We start from the raw sequence: 19,565 nt of genomic DNA on the forward strand, positions 1-19,565 counted from the left end.
CCACAAATATTTTACTGGTGAAATTCAAAATACAATAATAACGAGTTCAATTTTTTGGAGTCCGGGTCTGCTAATGAGGAACACTGAATTTTTGCTGGGGGAGGGGTAGCATTTTGCTTCACTGAGATTCAAAGCAAGTGCTTCCATCTTCAAATGGATTATAAATGTTCGTCTGTGAAAAATGGTCTTAGCTCTCTGTCTGGACAGAAACAGGCAGAACCTTGCTCTGGACCTTTCTTCTTTTTCTCTTCCCCAAACATTCACTGAATCTATGTTTCATCTCACAAGATACCATATGTCATATATATATGCGCCATATATATCGATGGCTGATAACTACTTAATGTGTTACCACTTCTTCTGAAACTTGATGCTTTTACAGAAATAGCCTTCAAAGGATACTTTGCAAATCAGTTTCTCAAAGCCTAAAGGAACTATGATTAGCAAAGAGCAAAAGTGTTATGCTGAGAAAATTATTTATAGGAAACGTCTTGCTGCAGAGTTTTGTTAGGGTCTCTGTTTTAATAAATCCAGCCCAGGCGAATCAGTGAGCCAAGGAAAGGCGTTTGGGACCGGCAACTTCAATCCCCACTGACACTTTCTGCATCTGTGAAAAATCGCACTGCAGAGAGATGAGCGCTGCCTTTATCCTTCACAAGGAAAGGCTCTTAATACCCAGACAGTTCACTCCCCAATCTGGAGGAAGTTGTTTCAGCATGAATTATCTTTTCGGCAACAAAAGGGAACGTGTTACCTCTATTTAACAGGCGAAGCACTGGCCTTTGGGCCCTGTTTTCTGGTGGGATATTTGTGTGCTGGATCCAGCATTTGATGTTTTAGAAAGGCAGCGGTACTTACCCTTTAGGTATTTATATGTATAGCAGAGGCAAATGGAGCTCTGAGTATTAAATTACTGTACTGCCAGTTGAGAATTCTATGAGAGCCAGCCAACTCCTTCCCCCAAATTGTATTTTTACTGTTCAGCGGCTGCAAGTTCCCAGGAATCTTCAAAGCAGGACCACTTATTTTACCCAGTGCGAGAGCTCTTAGCTGCTGCCGGTGTTCAGTGATCTCGTCTGGGAAGCAGCAGGATACCTAGGATGCTGTGGGATCAGACACCACCAGGTTGCTCCTAGCTCCGAACTTATTTGCATGTGTCTGCCCTTGGACAGTTCCCTTAACCTCTAGCCTCAGTTTCCTTGGCTGGAAAGTGGGGCTAATAACTACCAAGTAGAGCTGCTTTGAGGATTAGGTGTAATTATGAATTATACTCCTGCAGCGCCGGATGCATCTGCAACAGGGCACTGCTGGCCTGGGTGACACAGTGCCTGCTGAGTTCTCCTCTCCCGTCCCTGCCCTGTCTTTTGGTCACTTTAGCAAACCAGTGTCTGTGCCAGAGGGTGACTGAGGAGGGTGACATCCACATCAGGAACTTGTGTTTATTAGGAAATGGTGTAAAAGAACTCATGGTGTGTGATGTTATAATAAAATGCACTGAAATCAGTGCATTTTTTTATTAACCAAGCTACTTATTGCCGAAAAACGTGATGGGACCCCCAAAATACCCAGTGCTGGCTGGGCTCTGAGAACGGGATTTGCAGAAATTCATGCAAAGACAGCTCCAGGGATGGCAATGAGTTGTCTATGTTTTTCCTACAAATGGGGCCTTGGTGTTAGAAGATTCTCAGCTAACAGGCCTGGATAGCTGAGGCAGAGCTGGGACCAAGGAAAATGACAGGGGTTGAATCTGAGGACAAAGAAAGGCAGTTTGGCCCAAAGAAAAGAGAAGAGAGAAAACAGGGTAAGCTCCGGACCCCTGACTCCTGAACCATCAGCCAGACATGCCTTTGGAGATGTGGCCACTGGGCTGGCAGTGGTGGGGGGCAGTTGGGAGCTCCAAGAGCGGCAGGAGGTAAGAGGTGGGCAGGGCAAAGCAAGGGGCAGGCAGACACTCCAGCCCCTGTAGCCACCGTGGTGACCTAGACAGCCAGCCACGCCGTGACACGCACACACCCCGGTGGCCCGGTAAGAGCCGTCGCTGAAAAGGGGAGGAGGGAAGACCCTTCCCGATGGGGGCTTTATTCTGAAGACAGCTCATCACCGCGTCCACACGCCACAGATCCACAGTCTCCGTTTCTAGCTCCTTCTTTCCCCTGCACCCCTGGAGTCTGCTCTTTCCACTCCAACAGCCTTGCTGATGCATATAGGTGCAGACATATAGATACATAGCTATAACTCCATAGCTTCAACCAGAAACGTTTTTACTGAGGAACACCAAGAACTAGTGCTTGCTTTACTTCCCCACTAGGACGATCTCTTAGTGTGTTTTCATCTCCTCAAGTGCTTGGTACATAGTCTAACAAAGGCATCCTCCATTGCCTGGTAATGCTTGTTGACCAGATGAACGAGTGCACAAACGAGCAACCACACTTGACCCCTACTCAGAGCCCTTCTGTGCAGTGCGGATAAGGCATTGAGTTGAACAAGTGCCAGGAGCAGCAAGGAGGTGGGATCTCACACATTTTCTCCTTGACCCCACAGGCAGAGGCACAGACTGACCCTGACCTCAGGGCTGAGAGGAGGTGACCTCTGGATGGGCTGGGCCATCTGCGGGGCTAAGCGTCCTTCACCCGTCACTGCGAGTTGGACAGGCATTTCTCTTGGGCCACTGTGACTGCCCCACTGTCTTCCCTGGGGTGTTTTCATACACCCACCCCTGATACGGACCTCAGACTTCACACCTTTATACCATGTTGTGTACTAGACTTCCTTATTTCTGTTTCCTCCTAGAACTCAGGCTTCCTTCGCTGCCTGTCTCGTTCTAGACCCAAAATATTTCCTGGAGTGACACCATTTGCCGGGATACTCCCTCACCAGCTTCTCCCCTCTGTTCCCCTCCCCCTCAGTCCTTCATCCCTCTGCTTTTCTTTAAAGTTCTTGATAACACCTCACACGTGTTGAGTACATTGTCCTGCACGGAGACCATGTGTTTTCATCACCTCATCAGATTCTAACCACAGTCCTATTAGGTGTCCAGGGCAGAGTCTCATGCCCGGTTTACTGATGAGGAGACTGTCACAGAAGGTTGGACACCACCCAGCAGGACGTTTAGATTAATATGCTTTCCCTGAGCCCTGGGGCCGTGTGTCCCCACCCATCCTAGAGTGAGCACCTTGGTGTTTGCGCCATTTATCCCAGATTGTGAAAATGTGGTGTTTGGGCTAAAACTGGAAGCATCTTGGGATGGTATCTCCAGAGTGTTAGAAAATAGTTTCCATGAATAGAAGGTAAGGATGGAGAGAGAACCACCCCTGCAGTCTCCTGCCCTCTGTTTACCGGCACCTGGGAAATTTGGGTTCCCGTTTATAATGTAATGTGACAATCAAAGGAAGCTTAAGAATTACTATCACCAGTTCCACATTTTTTTATTGTGGTAAAATACATATACAAGTTACCATTTTACATGTATAACTCAGTGGCATTTAGTACATTCATAATATTTTGCACCCATCACCACTATTTACTTCCAGAATATTTTCATCCAAATGGGAACGCTGTACCCATTAAACAGTCACTCCCTACTATCCCCTCCCCACTGCCCCTGGCAACCACCAATCTGCTTTCTATCTCTATGGATTTCCCCGTTCTAGACGTTTCAGGTAAAGGGAATCCTATAATATATGACCTTCTTTCTTCTGTTACTTAACATGATGTTTTCAAGGTTCACCCATGTTACAGCATGTCTCAGAACTGTAATCCATTGTACAGGTGGACCATATACATTTTGTTTATCCATGCATCCATTGGGCTCAGCCTTTTGGCTACTGTGAAAGATGCTGCTGTGAACATGCACGTACAAGTTGTTGTTGGAATACCTCTTGTCAGTTATTTTTGAGCGTATACCTAGGAATGTAGCTGGAGCAGAGAGGGCAAGAAGAAACTCAGAAACACAGACTGTCCAGATGGAGCCTTGGAGGCTGTTGTGAGACCCTGACTTTTACTCTGAAGGAAATGGGGAATCATGGGAGGGTTTCCAGCAGACGCATAGCCTGATCTGACTTATGTTTCAATAGATCATTGAGAGTTGGCTGCAAGAGAGCGGGGTGAAAGCCAGTTGGGGAGCCATGGTGGTAATCCAGGCAATATGATGATGATGGTTCAGATTACATGGTGGCAGTGAAGACGGTGAGAGGTCCTCAGATCCCAGACGTATTTTGAAGGTAGAGCCATAAGAATTTCTGACCGGTTGGCCCCAAAGCCAACACCAAGGTTTTTACCCCAACATTTGGAAGAATGGAGTTGACATTACCTAAGATAGAAAAGATAGGTGGGATGGGTTTGAGTGGAAGGAAGGTTAACGATTCCTTTCCAACTGTGTCTGAGGGATCCCTTAGACATAATGAGCCATTGGATGTACCAGTCTGCAGTTCAGAGGAAAGATTCAGACTGGAGTGTGAATTTGGAAACTATTGGAATATAAATGCTATTGAAAGCCGAGAAAGCAAACATGATCACCAAGGAATGAATGCAGATGGAGAAGAAAAGAGATCCAAGGGCTCTGCCCTGGAGTCCTTCTACCCTGAACATCAGAAAGCAAAGGCAGAGTCAAGAAGAAAGATTGGGGCTTCCCTGGTGGCGCAGTGATTGAGAGTCCGCCTGCCGATGCAGGGGACACGGGTTCGTGCCCTGGTCTGGGAAGATCCCACATGCCGCGGAGCGGCTGGGCCTGTGGGCCCGTGGGCCATGGCCACTGAGCCTGCGCGTCCAGAGCCTGTGCTCCACAACGCGAGAGGCCACAACAGGGAGAGGCCCGCGTACCGCAAAAAAAAAAAAAAGAAGAAAGATTGAAAGGGGCGTCCAGGAAGACAGCCGGGCACGGAGAGCCTGCTTCCAGGGAAGGGGAATGGTCTGCTGTATCAGATGCAGCTAGGAGGGCACACGTGATGAGGACTGAGAATTGCCATTGGATTTAGGATGAGTTGTCTCTGACCTTGACAAATGCACTTGCCGTGGAGCGGTGAGGGTGAGAGCCTGGCTGAGTGGCGTAGAAGAGAACTGCAGAGAAAATTGGAGACATCAGGTGTTCACAGCTCTTTAATTTAATTAATTCATTCATTTATTTTTGGCTGCATTGGGTCTTCGTTGCTGTGTGCAGGCTTTCTCTAGTTGCGGAGAGCAGGGGCTACTCTTCATTGCTGCGCGGGCTTCTCATTGCCGTGGCTTCTCTTGTTGCGGAGCATGGGCTCTAGGTGCGCAGGCTTCAGTAGTTGTGGCGCGTGGGCTCAGTAGTTGTGGTGCACGGGCTCAGTAGTTGTGGCTTGTGAGCTCTAGAGCACAGGTTCAGTAGTTGTGGTGCACGGGCTTAGTTGCTCCGCGGCATGGGGGATCTTCCCGAACCAGGGCTCAAACCCGTGTCCCCTGCATCGACAGGCGGATTCTTAACCACGGCGCCACCAGGGAAGCCACGACACAGCTCTTTAAAGGGGCTTTGCTGTAAGGGGGAGCAAAAAATGAGGAGAGGCAGCTGTAAGGGAAGTGGGTCAAGAGGGGAATTGTAGACTGTGAGCTGCTAGGAATGAGCCCGCCCAGGATGGAAGATGGTAACGTACAGTGTTGTTCTAACATGTACTCAGGGTTTTTAAACTCAGATATGGTGAGGACAACAGAATATTGCCATTAAAAAGATAGTTTGTTACCCACAGTTTCCAAGAGAAGGAGGCCTGCCATGCCACACAGGGCCATCCGGGGAAGCACCTGGGGCAGTTAGGAGGAGAAGAAGTGAGGAGAAGGCAAAGGGCCCAAGTCTTTACTGTGGTTTCTTCCAGAAGAAATGGGCGAGGCAGCGCAAGCAGCTGATCTGGCTTAGGATCGGCTAGTTGGAACATTTTGGGGTGTAGGGGGCTGTCTCCAGTTATCTGGTTCCTGGCCCTGGGATGATCAGGGTAGAGGGCTGTTGCTTCCTGGAGTGTAAAGACCAGGTAGAGGAGGTGACTGGGAGTGTGGGCTCTGGGCTGGTTAGTTTGCATAGGAGAAGCATCCTCTCCAGCTGGTTTTTTGCTGTCTCTAAGAATTGGCGAGTCCTGGGAGGGGCAGTCTCTCCCCAGTCAACAAGGCCCCGAGTGTCAAAGCACCAAGAATACAGAAAATAAGAATAGGTATTTAATACAGGTGAATAGATATTTAATACAGGTGTATTCAGGGGAGGGGGGATGGCTGAAGTGAGGTCCTCGAGCAGCAAGAGAGGATGGGTGGAGAGGTTGGCCTCAGCTAAGAGCATGGACAGTTCAATTACAGCAAAAGAGAGGCAGGAGGGTGACGGGGCCCACTAAGTGGGTGGACAAGGGAGGTGGGGACATTCGCTTTTGTTTGCTGCTTTCTTAGGGAAGTGGGAAGGAACGTGGCTGCTTGAGAGGGAGGAGGTCGTGTGGGAGGTTTGCGGAGGAAGGAGAAGCTGGGGCAGAGTCTCCTGGGAGAGTCAGGCTGGAGTGACTCGGGCCCCAGAGCAGGATTGTAGGACACCGCTGAGGACCCACTGGACACACACAGCCCTGAATTTAAAGCCAAAGTGGGAGTGGGGAAGCCAGGGCGCTCTTACAATAAGCAACCATGGCTTTGAGCTTGTGGGGTGGGAAAAACACAAGAGGAGGGGTTCCACTGTCAAGGTGGCAGCGCCAGTGGACTGCAGGTCCCAGTGGGGTGGATCCGGTGAACTTGAGGAGGTGAACTGGAACGATAGGGGCTGGATGACAGAGTTGAGAGCTTATGGCCAGAGAGCACAGATGAGTTTATTGTTTTCTTATTTTTGTCAAGGTATATTTTCTGTAAGACATATATCTTTGTTTTTTGCAACAGAAAAGATAAATATGTTTTGAGAGGTGGGTAGGATTTGGGCAGACGGAGGTGGTCCTGTGGAGGACATTTCTGAAGAAGGACGTCCAGGCATAAGTTGGGACACGTTTCCCGAACAATGAATTGCCCAGTGTGGTCAAGCCATGGGCAGGCATGCTAAGGAAGAACTTTATTTAACTCAGGAGAGAGTAGGGAGCCAGTGAAGGGTTTTGAGGGTGGACACATCTAGAACACAGGTGGGCCCTTTGTCACCAACGAGGAGAGGAAGCAGTGACATTGACAAAGCTCTGCCTATCCGGGTGGAAATTCCTGGGCCTGCCGCCCTGTCCTCCCCTGTCTCTCCCTCCCTTTCTCCTCTCTCTCAGCTGGAACCATCGTGTATGTTGCCTACATTCTCTGGAACAACAACAATAAAAGCGATTATTTTTAATTTCCGTTCTTCTCCTCCGTAATGGAGCTATTAGACTTTGGCAGATCCCTTAATATGATTATCCTTTTTGAATGATTTCGAACTGAAATGTTTGTGCTGATGGTGGTAATCGCAGTGGAGTTTGAAGAACGAGGCTGTAGGCTCACGCTCCAGGAGCTCGTGACCCCGAAGTACCATCAGCCGTGGTTTGATGGGCAGGTGAGGATGAAACCTTGGAGGGGAAGTGGGGCCCCGGTGGGCTCTTGGTTCTGCCTGTAAGGACGGGTCTGGCTAACCATGCCACCAGTGCAGTGGGTCCCAGGTAGGGCCAGGTGGAGGCTTTCTGTTGGAGACCTGCTTCTCCCGAGCAGTGCGGACAGCTGTCCATCATCAGTCCAGAATTCAGAGCAGTCATCCACTGAGCTCACCAGCAACCCTCGCTGGCCCAGCCAGGGGTGAGGATACGCCTTTTAATTATTTAGTCTCCACATCGACCAGGGATACATCAGTCACCTGCTTGAACCTTGCCCCGCTCCCAGCACAGTGGGGCAGCCTCGGAGCCCTGCTGTTTGCAAGACTGGGTTCTTGACTTAGCAGGGAAGCCGTCTCCTCGGGGCTGGTCTCCCAGGCTGCTTCCAGCCCCTCCTCCGCACCATCCCTGTCAAGCTTGGCCTCATTAGAGTGCCAAGATGGGTACCAGCGCCCAGGCACCCTCTTGACACGGTGGCAGGTGTTTGACCGTGGCCTTTAGGGGACCTTTCCACATGCCACCAACAGCAGTAATGATCACATGCTCATTCCACATCTTCGTTGCGTGAGGACCAGCCTCCCGCCCTTGATCTTTGGGTTCTGACAGCCCGCCAGGATGCAGACAGCAGCCTGCTTGTCTGTGACCTCTTTGTGGGGCCTCGTGACAGCTGGGTGGCTGCTGTGGCCTACCTTCAATGAGGAGGCACTAGGGGACCTCACCGTCCTGTCGTGGGGAATCCTAGGGCTTCTGCCGTGGGACCTGCTGGAATACGCTGAATACAGCTGTGAGCAGCAGGTAGAGGACCCAGGGTGACTCATACTGTGAATCCATCTCTCCTCGCCACCGCAACCAAACGATATCATCCGGATAAAGCCAGTTACATGAAGAGATCAGGCTGCCTGGTGGCAAAAGATGTTTCCTAAAGGGCCATCTGAGAGGTATCGGGAAGGAAGAAGCAGCCTGTGTCCTTGACAGTGAAAGTCCTGTGCCTTGAATCCTTCCCTCCTTCTCTCCCTCTCCTTCCCTCCTTCTTTGTTCATCCCTCCCTCCCTCCCCTAGCGACCGCACACTGTCCTGCTGCCCTTGGCTTCTGGTTCAGGTCAGCTAGTTTGTCCCTGGGGCATCACAGGGCCCTTCCCCACCAGGGGCGGTCACCAGATCTGTTACACTCATTCATTCATTCAATAGTATCTAGCTCTGTGTCAGCAAGGCACTCCTGGGAATACAACGAGAACTTAGGGGGATAACTTCTCTGCTCTTGGAGACCTGGCAGTTCAAGAGGGAGATGGCTCTACAGGCTGCTTCTGTTGGTACAAACACAAATTCCTAAGTTCCATCTCTGTAAGTCTGGTTCCATGGTCTGGGCTGCACCCAGGAATCTGCATTTTCTAAGGAGCCCTCCGGGTGATGCTGGTGTAGGTGGATCCTGAACCAATCTCAGAGAAACATGCTTTTCAGCCATGGGGCTGTGCCCAGAGCCACCCCTTCGAGAGTGTTTGTTGACTGCTGTGCCCTGTGATTCTGACTGCCCTGCTTGCCCTCGAGGGGTTAGAAAGCACAGCGTCTTAGAGCAGGATCTTAATTACGCATGCGTGTTAGCATTGGGAATTTTCAGACCTTGAGTTTAGGGGTTGGAGAGACTGTTCTGACTTCTCAGAATTTCTTGATGTGCTCAGCAATGGCTCTCTAGAAAACTGAGGTGACACCAGCACTGGCTCCTGTTCCCCCTTCTCTGCAGACTCCCGCCCTCCCAGGACCACATGTCCCGTCTCCAAGCACACACGTCACTGGCATTTCTCCATCACGCGAGTGACCCCGGCTTATAACTCTCCCAGCGTGAATCTTCCCTGAAGTTTGCCTCTTCTGGCTTGTGATAAAACACGCACCCTCCCCCGGATCATAAGGAGAGGGTGGGGGAGATGGCACGTGTCATAAGAACAGAAACCTGTCTAATACTCACGGGTTAAGTCAAGGAGGACAGATCGGGCTTCCCTGGTGGCACAGTGGTTGGGAATCTGCCTACCAATGCAGGGGACACGGGTTCGAGGCCTGGTCCAGGAAGGTCCCACATGCCCCAGAGCAACTGGGCCCATGATGCCACAACTACTGAGTCTGCGCTCTGGAGCCCTTGAGCCACAACTGCTGAGCCCGCTGTGCCACAACTACTGAAGCCCGCGCGCCTGGAGCCCGTGCTTCGCAACAAGAGAAACCACCACAATGAGAAGCCTGCGCACCCCAACGAAGGGTAGCCCCCGCTCGCCGCAACTAGAGAAAGCCCACACGCAGCAATGAAGACCCAACGCAGCCAAAAATAAATAAAATTAAAAATAAATAAATAAAAGGAGGACAGATCGCAAAGACCCAGGGGGCTCGCACATGACCCAGGGGCAGAGAGCGGAGCCAGGCCTGTCAGCAGATGGGCAGCCGAAGACACCAGGCCGCCCCCCGATCCCGTGGTCTCACACCTCCACAGTGCATCTGCCTCCCTCGGCTCAGCCATCCTTGTACAGGGAGCACCGGAGCTGCCCCCAGATGGCAGCCTGAGCCCTACAGATGGATGAGACCATCTAGTTCTAGCTCCCAGCACTGTCTCCATCCCAAGTTTCGGGAAAAACATAATCTGATTGACCCCGTTTGGGATCTGTGCTAACTCCTGGTTCAGTTAACTGAGATAAGAGTTGGGTTCACATAGTGCTTTTGCAAGCAAGGGGTCAGCTGCTTCTCTCAGAGGGACCAAAGGCTGCAGGAAATGACTGACGGTGAAGTGGTTGCTGTCCTGGCGTAACTGGTACAGCTGCCCCAGTAGAGGGCAGTGTCCTGTGTCCATAGGTGGGATTGGTGTGAGCTTCCTGGAGAAACGCGGAGGGCAGAGGAGCCTTATTTATTGAGCCCCTGCTCTCTGCACTGAGCTCATTGCATATCTTTTCACAGCGAGTTAACTGGGATCCAGGAGGGTCCATTAACTTCACACAGCACACTTTCCCATGGCAGCACCCATGTTCATCAAACTAGGTCCGTTCAACTCTGAACACTCACCTTTCCAGTGAGTCCCACTGCTGCCGCACCACGTGGGCACCGAGAGGAGTCAAAAATCTGCACGTTAAGGTCAAAGTCAAGCTCAGGATCTGGAGGAGCGGACGAGGCTCTAACGTTGAGGTCTACAGTTCAGCTCAAGAGCCTCCCACCGGAGAGTTTCCCGGCGGCCCCAGTGGAGTTTCACGGGGCCTCCCGCATGAGACGTCTGTTTCGCCCGGGAAAGCATCTGAACAGCATTTCTGGCGTTTGGCAGTCTGGGGGTTTGCCGGCTCCTTCACGAAGCCATTTCTGAAGAGTGCAGTGAAGCAGAAAGGCTAAAATGAAGGGCTTTGCAGTTGGCTGGGTCCTGCCCTCTACTCTGTGATTCACGCCAGGTCATGAGCTCTCCGCGGGCTTCAGCTGGAGAGGTCCTACCTCCTTCACACGACCATGGATGTTTTTAAGTGAGAGAGTGTGTGAAATGTGCTTTGCCTTTATGCTTGAGATGTAGTAATGACTCGATAAATGGCTGCGATAATCATAGTAATAATAATAACTTAGTTGCTTGAACGCAGGAAGTATGTCGTGTGTTTCTTTACCCCCTATGGCACCAGTAAAATGCCTTAGAAGTGGCTTCTTCTCCTCCCCCTCCTTCAAGTGAGATACAATTGACACATAACACTGTATAAGTTTAAAGTATACAGCATGTTGACTTGATCTCTGTATTGCAATAAGATAACCACCGTAGCCTTAGCTAACGCCCCTAACAGGTCACATAATTATCGTTTCTTTTTGTGATGAGAATATTTAAGATCTACTCTCTTGGCAACTTTGAAGTATATAAATACTGTATTTTTTTTAATATTTTATTTATTTAGGCTGCATGGGGTCATAGTTGTGGCACAGAGGGTCTTTTAGTTGCGGCATGGAGACTCTAAGTTGTGGCATGTATGTGGGATCTAGTTCCCCAAACCCAGGCCCCCTGCATTGGGAGTGCGGAGCCTTACCCACTGGACCACCAGGGAAGTCCAGTATTCTTTTTACTTTTTTTAATAAATTTATTTATTAGTTTATTCATTTTTGGCTGCGTTGGGTCTTCGTTGCTGCGCACAGGCTTTCTCTAGTCGAGACGAGCGGGGGCTTCTCTTCATTGCAGTGCGCAGGTCTCTCACTGCGGTGGCCTCTCCCGTTGCACGGGCTCCAGGCGCACGGGCTTCAGTAGCTGTGGCTCGCGGGCTCCAGAACGCAGCCCCAGGAGTTGTGGCGCACAGGCCCAGCCGCTCTGTGGCATGTGCAATCCTCCGGGACCAGGGGTCAAACCTGTGTCCCCTGCGTGGGCAGGCGGACTCCCAACCACTGCGCCACCAGGGAAACCCCAAGTCCAGTATTCTCAACGATAATCACAGTGCTATGCATTAGATCCCCAGAACTTGTTTATCTTCTAACTGCAACTTTAGACCCTTTGACCAACATCTCCCCAGTTCCTCCACCCCTCAGCCTTTGGTAACCACCAATCTACTCGTTGTTTTTATGATTTGACTTTTTTAGATTCCACATATAAGAGAGTTCTACAGTATTTGTCTTTCTCTGACTTGTTCCACTCAGCATAATGCCCTCAAGGTCCATCTGTGTTGTTGCAAATGTCAGGATTTCCTTTCCTCGCGGCTGAGTAATATTCGCACGTACGTATCACATGACTGTTGCCTCTTTCTCCCTCCCGCAGAACGCCAGCCATGATTGGCTGCTCGTTTGTGGTCAACAGGAAGTTCTTTGGTGAAATTGGTCTTCTGGACCCTGGGATGGATGTGTATGGAGGAGAAAATATCGAACTTGGAATCAAGGTTTGTGTCATGGCATCCTTTCCTCTTAGTCTGTTTGTGTTTGTGAGTAGAACTGCCTGGTCATTTTTGCTGTGTATTTGAAGCTTCTTTAGCTGGTGAATGACAGAATCCTTCACCCCACTTCTGTTCCTAAAGATGTTCCAGCAGGGTTGTCACCCCTCCTCAGACTGGGGGAGACCTGGCCTTCGCCCCTCGAAAGGTTGAACAATTTGTTCATGCCTGGGCGACCCAATCTGGACATTAGCTAGAGAATTTGGTCCCCACTCCCATCCAGTTTCACTCTCTCCTTAAATTTTTCTTAAAATTAAATCATCTCCTTAAATTAGAATTTACATGCTACATATTTTGACAATTCATGTACATCATAGAGTCATAAGATGCCAGAGGAGAGAAGGACCATGTTCTGTGGGACTCTCCCATTTCTCAGAAATGCTTCTAAGGAGGATAATGGGAGTGGGGAGAGGAAGAAGACACAGAATGGGCCTCTTGCTGGCCCCCCATTCAGATCCGCTCCACTGCTGGATATCTCAGACACTGGGTATTGCTTAAGATTCTGTTTGAAAGATGAAGTTCACCGTAAACAAAAAAGTTGGACAGATTGATGCGTTCCAACCTCTTCACTTTAGTGAATGAACCCAAATGAGGGGTGTGGATGGGGGACACCTGGTAACCGCTTAACTGGTACGTCCTCCTCCATACCGCAAAGAGGGGGGTCCTGGGGGATGATGCCCAGCTGGGGTCTCTGTGTCCCCACTGCTCCCTGTCCTGAGCTTGTGCATTCCTGAGCCCCTGGGAAGTAGGCTTGTTGGAAACGACTCAGGACACAACTGTAAGGTTTAAGTTTATTGAATTTCTTCCTCCTTCTGCTGCTGGAATCTCCTTCTTGTTCTAGCCAGGCAAGTACCCAGTACCTAGTGCAAGTACTCCAGTCAAAGCCTGCTCTCTGTGTCAGATTTCACTCGTTATCCCTAACTGCTCAGGACCTTTAAGACACTGCACTGCCCCCTCCTCTACACTTGAGCCCCCTTCGTGGAATGGAAGGCTTCATGTCCTCATGATGTAATGAACGTCCAGGCTGCAGAAGCAAAGAGGATGGTGGAGACCTTCCCTGGATCCTAAAATCACTCCCTTTTGGAGACTGCAGACTCTTGCTGTGTTTTCGGTTCCAGGCTGGGTTCTTTCCTAAGTGGAATTTGCATAAGATTTCTTTGAAAGCTGAGCAATTAAAAAGCCCATGAATATGTTACTGTAGCTAATATACTTGGCATTTACCCATCTGAAATTTAATTGAAGGAAAAAATTTGGGCCCAGCATGTTGAACTTGGCCTGTAACTTCAGTCTGTGCCCTGCTCCCATCTCCTCATCCCTTCTCACGCTGCTCTTTTCCTTAGCTCTCATCCGCTTCTAGCACGCCAGGGAACTGACTTATTTATTATGCATATTGTATTTCTCTACCTTTACTAGCTAGATTGCAAGCTTTATGGGGCACAGGTCTTTGTGGGGCTCACCTTTGCATCCCAAGCATGTAGAACCATGCTTAACACATGGCTCAGTAGGTATCTGTTAGATTGACGACTGAATGCCTATGAGGACCCAACATGCGTAGAAGCAGCGACATCATGGAGACAAGCCCGATGGTGAAATGGGAGGTGATAACTTGTCCAGGTACTTATTTGTGAAAGGAAGGAGCTGAAGGCAGCCCTGCATTGAGATGGTTAAACTTCTTAAATTTTTTATAAATTTTATGATAGTTTATAAAATTTTATGTATATAATATGTATACAATTATTAAAATTTATAATAATTTATTAATTTTAATAATTTAATACTTTTATTAAGGGAGATTTGAATGTCTCTATATGCTGTGAGAAGGAACCCAGTGGAGGGTCAGACGTCACCAACAGAGGGGAGAACAGGATGAGGGAGCACTGTCCCTACGGAGGCAGGGGCACAGGTGGAGGGGTTATGGGGACAGGAGGGCCCCCAGGTTTTATTGCAGGGGCAGGCCGCGCTCCGGGGAGAACAGAGGTGGTGACCGCGGAACCCACTGCTAAAGCTTGCTAGGATGTTGGTCTCCCCATGCTTGCAAAGCAAAGGTCTGGGTGCCAGGCTCTGCCAGGCTCCATGTTGATGACAGTGACAGTCCTTCGTGGCTACCCGATCCCTGCAGGAGGGGAGGGGCTTGTGAGTCTTGGCCCTGCAGCAGCACAGCCTAGTAGAGCACAGCCCCTGTGCCATGAGCTGAGGGCCCGTGAGGTCCGCTCTGCATCTCCATGTGGCAGGCTGGAGCGATGGGGCCCAGAGCCTGCTCTCTGACTTGTCTTCTCTGGGGTAGCTCCGTGTCTGGCTGTTCTCCACGCGTCTTTATGTAAGCATCCGCTGGATGGGGCTTGGATCCCACCCTCATGCAATCACTTGCCTCTTATCCTGGGCACGTCCGGCATCCACGCTGGACATTTGGGAATGTTTATGCCTCTTACTTCCCATAGACCGTGTCATCCCATGACCTGCGAGCTGACTCTCCACAGAAGCTTTGGTTTTCTGCTGATTCTCAAAGCAGGAATTGACTGCTGTTGGTACCCTAAGGGCCAAGGCCTGGGTCCAGGGTCCACGTAGCCACCATCTACACAGTAGTCTGTGTTCTTAAGGTGTGGTCCCTGACCACCGCATCCACGTCACCTGGCCCTTGTTACAGATGCAGGTTCTCGGGCCCCATCCTACACTTACTAACACTCTGGGGTGGTGTCCAGCAACCTGTGTTTTAATAAGCCTTCCAGATGATTCTGTTACACACCCAAGTTTCAGAGCCCCGACCTTAGCCGGCTTCCTGGCAAACACGTATCTATTCTCAGAAACGAGCCCGGGTGAGAGTCCACATGCTTCAAGGCCCACCTTGAAAAATACATTATTAAGAAAGCCATCCCTGCTGCTTGAAAAAACTCAGAGCTTATGTAATATGTGTACACATACATACACATATATAATTATATAAAGTGTACACACATACATTATATAAATTAACCTATAATAACCTGTAAGAAATGACATAAAATTCTATGCTTTAGTTAAGTGGGGAAATTTTAATATGAGACCACATCTTTGTAATTTCTTTGACTAAGAAATAGGTCCATCTGTGATCTAACTATTCTCTAACATTTTTCATTACTTTTTAATTCCATCCTCAGTAATTAAAGAACAGGAAGAATAGAAAGTCTCACTGTGGTTCAGGGAAATAAAAACAGTAGGGTTTACTCTAGGGCTATTGTTTGTATGAAAGGCAAGCTTGCCTGTGACCAAAACAGTCGATACAGTGGAGGGAAAAAACAAGCTTTCCAGGGCTGAGAAAATAAATGAGATCAGAAATTGAAAGGTTTCATCTTGTTCTGAGTAACATTAATCAGAAACCATTAATAAGGCATGTTATAGTAACATGTCTAAATGGTAAGAGGAAAAAAAATTCTCCGAGGAGAAAAGACCAGATAGATTACTTTTAAGTGGTATAAAATCAGATGGCTTCAGGTTTCTCCAATATATCCGTCTGCTTTGGGAAGAAGAGGCACTGTCTTATTCTGAGCTCTCATATAAGAGCGTGACATACACGGAATCCTGTCTGGCAGCTAATCTGAAAGGAAGGCGATAGAAAGATGCTGTCAGATCCTCAAGCCACCAGAAAAGGTCTTAGCTCACCATGAATCTCAAGAACTGAATAAAAGGCAGAATTCCTATGTGTGTACATTGTTGTTGAAAATATTGTCGAGACCAGCATTTGAAGGACTGCCTCCTTCAAAGGGCTTAGAAATTATGGGCTGTCTGGGGTGGCCTAAGTCCCAGGGCTCCAGATGAACATGGAATCTCCCTCTCCCACTCTTTGCCCCATCTCTTGTTCTTTTTTTTTCTTTTTCTTTTTCTTTTTTTTTTTGCTCCCGATCTTGTGTCTTGTCTCTGACAAGCTGGTGGTATAATTTAGTGTGAGTCCAAAGGCCTCATAATCAGGGGGGCTGATGGCGTATACAGTCCTGGTCTGACTCTGAAAGTTCAAGAATCAGGAGTACTGATGTCTGAGAGTGAAGATGGATAACTCAGCCCAAGTAGAAACATGAAACAGCTCTGACAAGTGCTGTTGACTGATGCTCTGATCCCCACCCCAGCCACTCCTCTGTCCATGGGCTTTGGGACTCATCACCCAGCATCCATTTTAACCATGAAGGCTCCTCCCTGCCCTCTATCAGACCCTTGACATCAAAATCCCCAATGTCCAGAAGCCTCTTGTGCCCTTTGTCTTCCATTTGGAACTCTTGGGCTTAAGTCTGCTCTATCTATTGGATGTTGTGATTTGGATAATGGTCACTCCTGGAGGTGACCAAACCATCAGTTCTGTCTCGTTTTCCTAATCCTTAGACTGTATGAGTCTTTGGTTCTTCCTTCCCGATTGGCGTTGGTCATCTCTGGCTATGGGAAGGTCTTCATAGCGCAGGGTTAGAGTATATACCTGTTATAAAATTCAGAGCGAAAGTCCCTGGTCTCGTGTAGATAGAATAGGCTTTGGGATTTCACCGACTGGTCTTTAATCTGGATGCATCTATTTCAGGTGGCCAACAGTTCAGATGAATGCTTCTGGATATAACGGGGAGCCTTCTCTGCTCTAGCAGACGCTTTTGCTAGGGAGACCACAGTAGACAGACACGGTCCCTATCTCCATGAAGTTTATAGTCAGGCAGAAAAACCATTCATTTAATAAGTAATTACCAATGGGATGAGTGTGAAAAGATAGGACAAGGGGAGAATAGAGGAGAGGATAACAGGGGAATATATGCTACTCTAGGGAGTTGGGAAGCGCCTCCCTAAGGAAACGATGTTGAAGACTTGAAAAATATGTTGAATTTAGATAGGCCAAGAAGGTGTGGAAGTGGAGTGTAAGAGTAAAAGAATATTCCAGGCAGTTTTGGTCGTATGAGATGATTAAGTTGTAGAGATCTGTTAGACAGCATAGTACTTATAGTTAACAATGCATTGCATACTTAAAATGTTGCTAAGACGGTAGATCTTATGTTGTGTTCTTTTCAAAACAGGTTTGTTTGTTTGTTTATCTATTGAGATATAATTGACATACATCACTGTGTAAGTTTAAGGTGCACAGTAATAATAAGTAAAGAGTGGAGGAGGAAACGTTTGGAAGTGATGTGTATGTTTATAGCATAGATTGTGGTGATGGTTTCCCAGGGGTATACTTATCTCCAAACTCATCAAGTCGTATACGTTAAATACGTACAGCTTTTTAATGTCAATCATGCCTCAATAGACTGGTCTTAAAAAGAAAAAGGATATTTCAGGCAGAGAGAAAGGCATGTGCAAACGTTTGGAATTCTGGGAAGGAAATATATTCTGGGAACTGCGAGGCGTTCCAGGTGGCTGGAGCAGGTAAAGGGAGAGGGAAATATGTTAGATGTAGTGGCAGCAATCTAGTGGCATTAGATTATGCAAGACTTGTAAACAAGAATTTGGCTTTCTCTTAAGGACCACTGTGGACATTTTGAAAGAAAAAAAAAGACATATGCGATATAAGAGACATACATCTGTGTGTGTATGTGTATCTACACACAGTCCCATGTTTTACCCATAACCCAGATCCTCTGGAGGCATTTAAGGGGAGCGAGGTTATCAGAATTTTTTTTTTTTTAATAAGAGGACCATTATGACTGCCGTGTGGAGAATGGATGATAAAGCTGGATGGACTCAGAGGAGGGGCAGTGAGAGAGCCTGGACTATGGTTGGGGCAGTGGGAGAGAAATGGACAAATTCAGAAGGCAGGATAGACAGGATCTGAGGGTTGAGTTTACAGAGGGGATGAAGGGAAGCAGGCGTCAAGGCTGACTCTCAAGTCACTAGCTTGAACAATTGGGAGCTGCTGTTCTCTGAGATGAGAAGCACCGTTGGAGGATGCCTGGGAGAAGGCAGAAGATGATGCTTTCTGTTTGAGATGTGGTCAGTCTGAAGTTCCTGACACTGCCCAGTTCATCCAGTAGGCAGTTGGTTGTGTGGAGATGAAGCTAAGGGTAGAGGACAAAGCTTGAGATAGACTTGAGCATCTTTGGTACCTAGATCATATTTGAAGTTGCCAGAGGCAACAGGTTGCATAGAGAAATGAGAAGAGGCGATAAGACAGAAGTCCAGAAAAAAAGCAACATTTAAGGTGTGGAAGGAGTGGCTGGAAAGGAAACTGAGAAGAAGGGACCCAGAATAAGAAAACCAAGAGAGAGTGGATTTGAGAAGAGTGTGTATACATACGCAAAGCAGGCATGGAGAGGAAGGGATGGATCTGGGCACCATTCAGGAGACATGATGAACAGGAGCTGGTGGATGATTGAACATGAGGAATGAATGAGAGGGGAGTGTGGGGTAGCTCCCCGGTTTCTGAGCAACCGGGTGGATTCACTTAGAGAACACTGGCAGAGAAGAAGGTCTGTAGGTGGGAATTCGAGAAGTTCCATTTTAGAAACATTGAGTTTGAGGAGTAACAGTCCTCTGTGACCTGGCAGTGAGATGTTGAGGGAATACAAGCATAGGACGGGGCCCCAACCAAGAGCAGGAATTGGGACGAGGTTCCAGGAGAAGTATGGGGTGTTCACCGTGCCACTCTGGGCTCCACTGGACAGTGGGGCTCAGGGTTTAGGCTGACTTATCTCTAAAGTGTATTGCCATCCTCTTAAATAAGAAAAGCTGAAAAAACACACATATGCATATACACACCCCGCCCCCCAAACAAGCCTTCCTCAAGAGACTTTCCCAAGGACGGCCAGAAACATCATGTCAGTTTGTAGAATAAAATGGTTTCCATAGAGTTTCTAAAATCTTTAATGATAATTTTGTACTGGCTGGGAATTCCACCCCAAGTGGATGAAGGGATTAGACGATACTGCCTCTTGTTACTTTTTTTTTCCCTCAAAACAAATTGGAGAATGAAGAATTGTCATTACATTTTATGTTAACTTCTTTTATTTTTATTCAACATTTTATTATGGAAAAGTTGAAACATACACAAAAATAGAACAGTCTAATGAATCCAAATGTACAAATCATTCAGCTTCAACAAATAGCAACATTTTGCTGTGTGTTTTTCAGTTGCCGCCTCTCAGCTTTTAAAAAGCAAATCCCTAGACATCATATCCTTCTGCCTATAAAAACTCTAGAGTGCATTTCTAAT

The 19,565-nt window shown here is 48.2% G+C and overlaps 1 protein-coding gene across 1 annotated transcript in view; it reads left to right on the forward strand.

Moving 5' to 3' along the window:
* Nucleotides 1-19,565, forward strand: part of GALNT17 (polypeptide N-acetylgalactosaminyltransferase 17) — a gene marked incomplete at both ends in the record, with an annotated part of 446,557 nt that overhangs the window by 340,467 nt on the left and 86,525 nt on the right. Inside the window, one exon of the mRNA XM_082857505.1 lies at nt 12,247-12,364. Within this exon, the coding sequence (XP_082713631.1) occupies nt 12,247-12,364 (118 nt within the window). The remainder of the gene's footprint in view (nt 1-12,246; nt 12,365-19,565) is intronic.

This window comes from Leucopleurus acutus, assembly GCF_964270905.1.
Source record: "Leucopleurus acutus genome assembly, chromosome: 16".
NCBI lineage: Eukaryota > Metazoa > Chordata > Mammalia > Artiodactyla > Delphinidae > Leucopleurus > Leucopleurus acutus.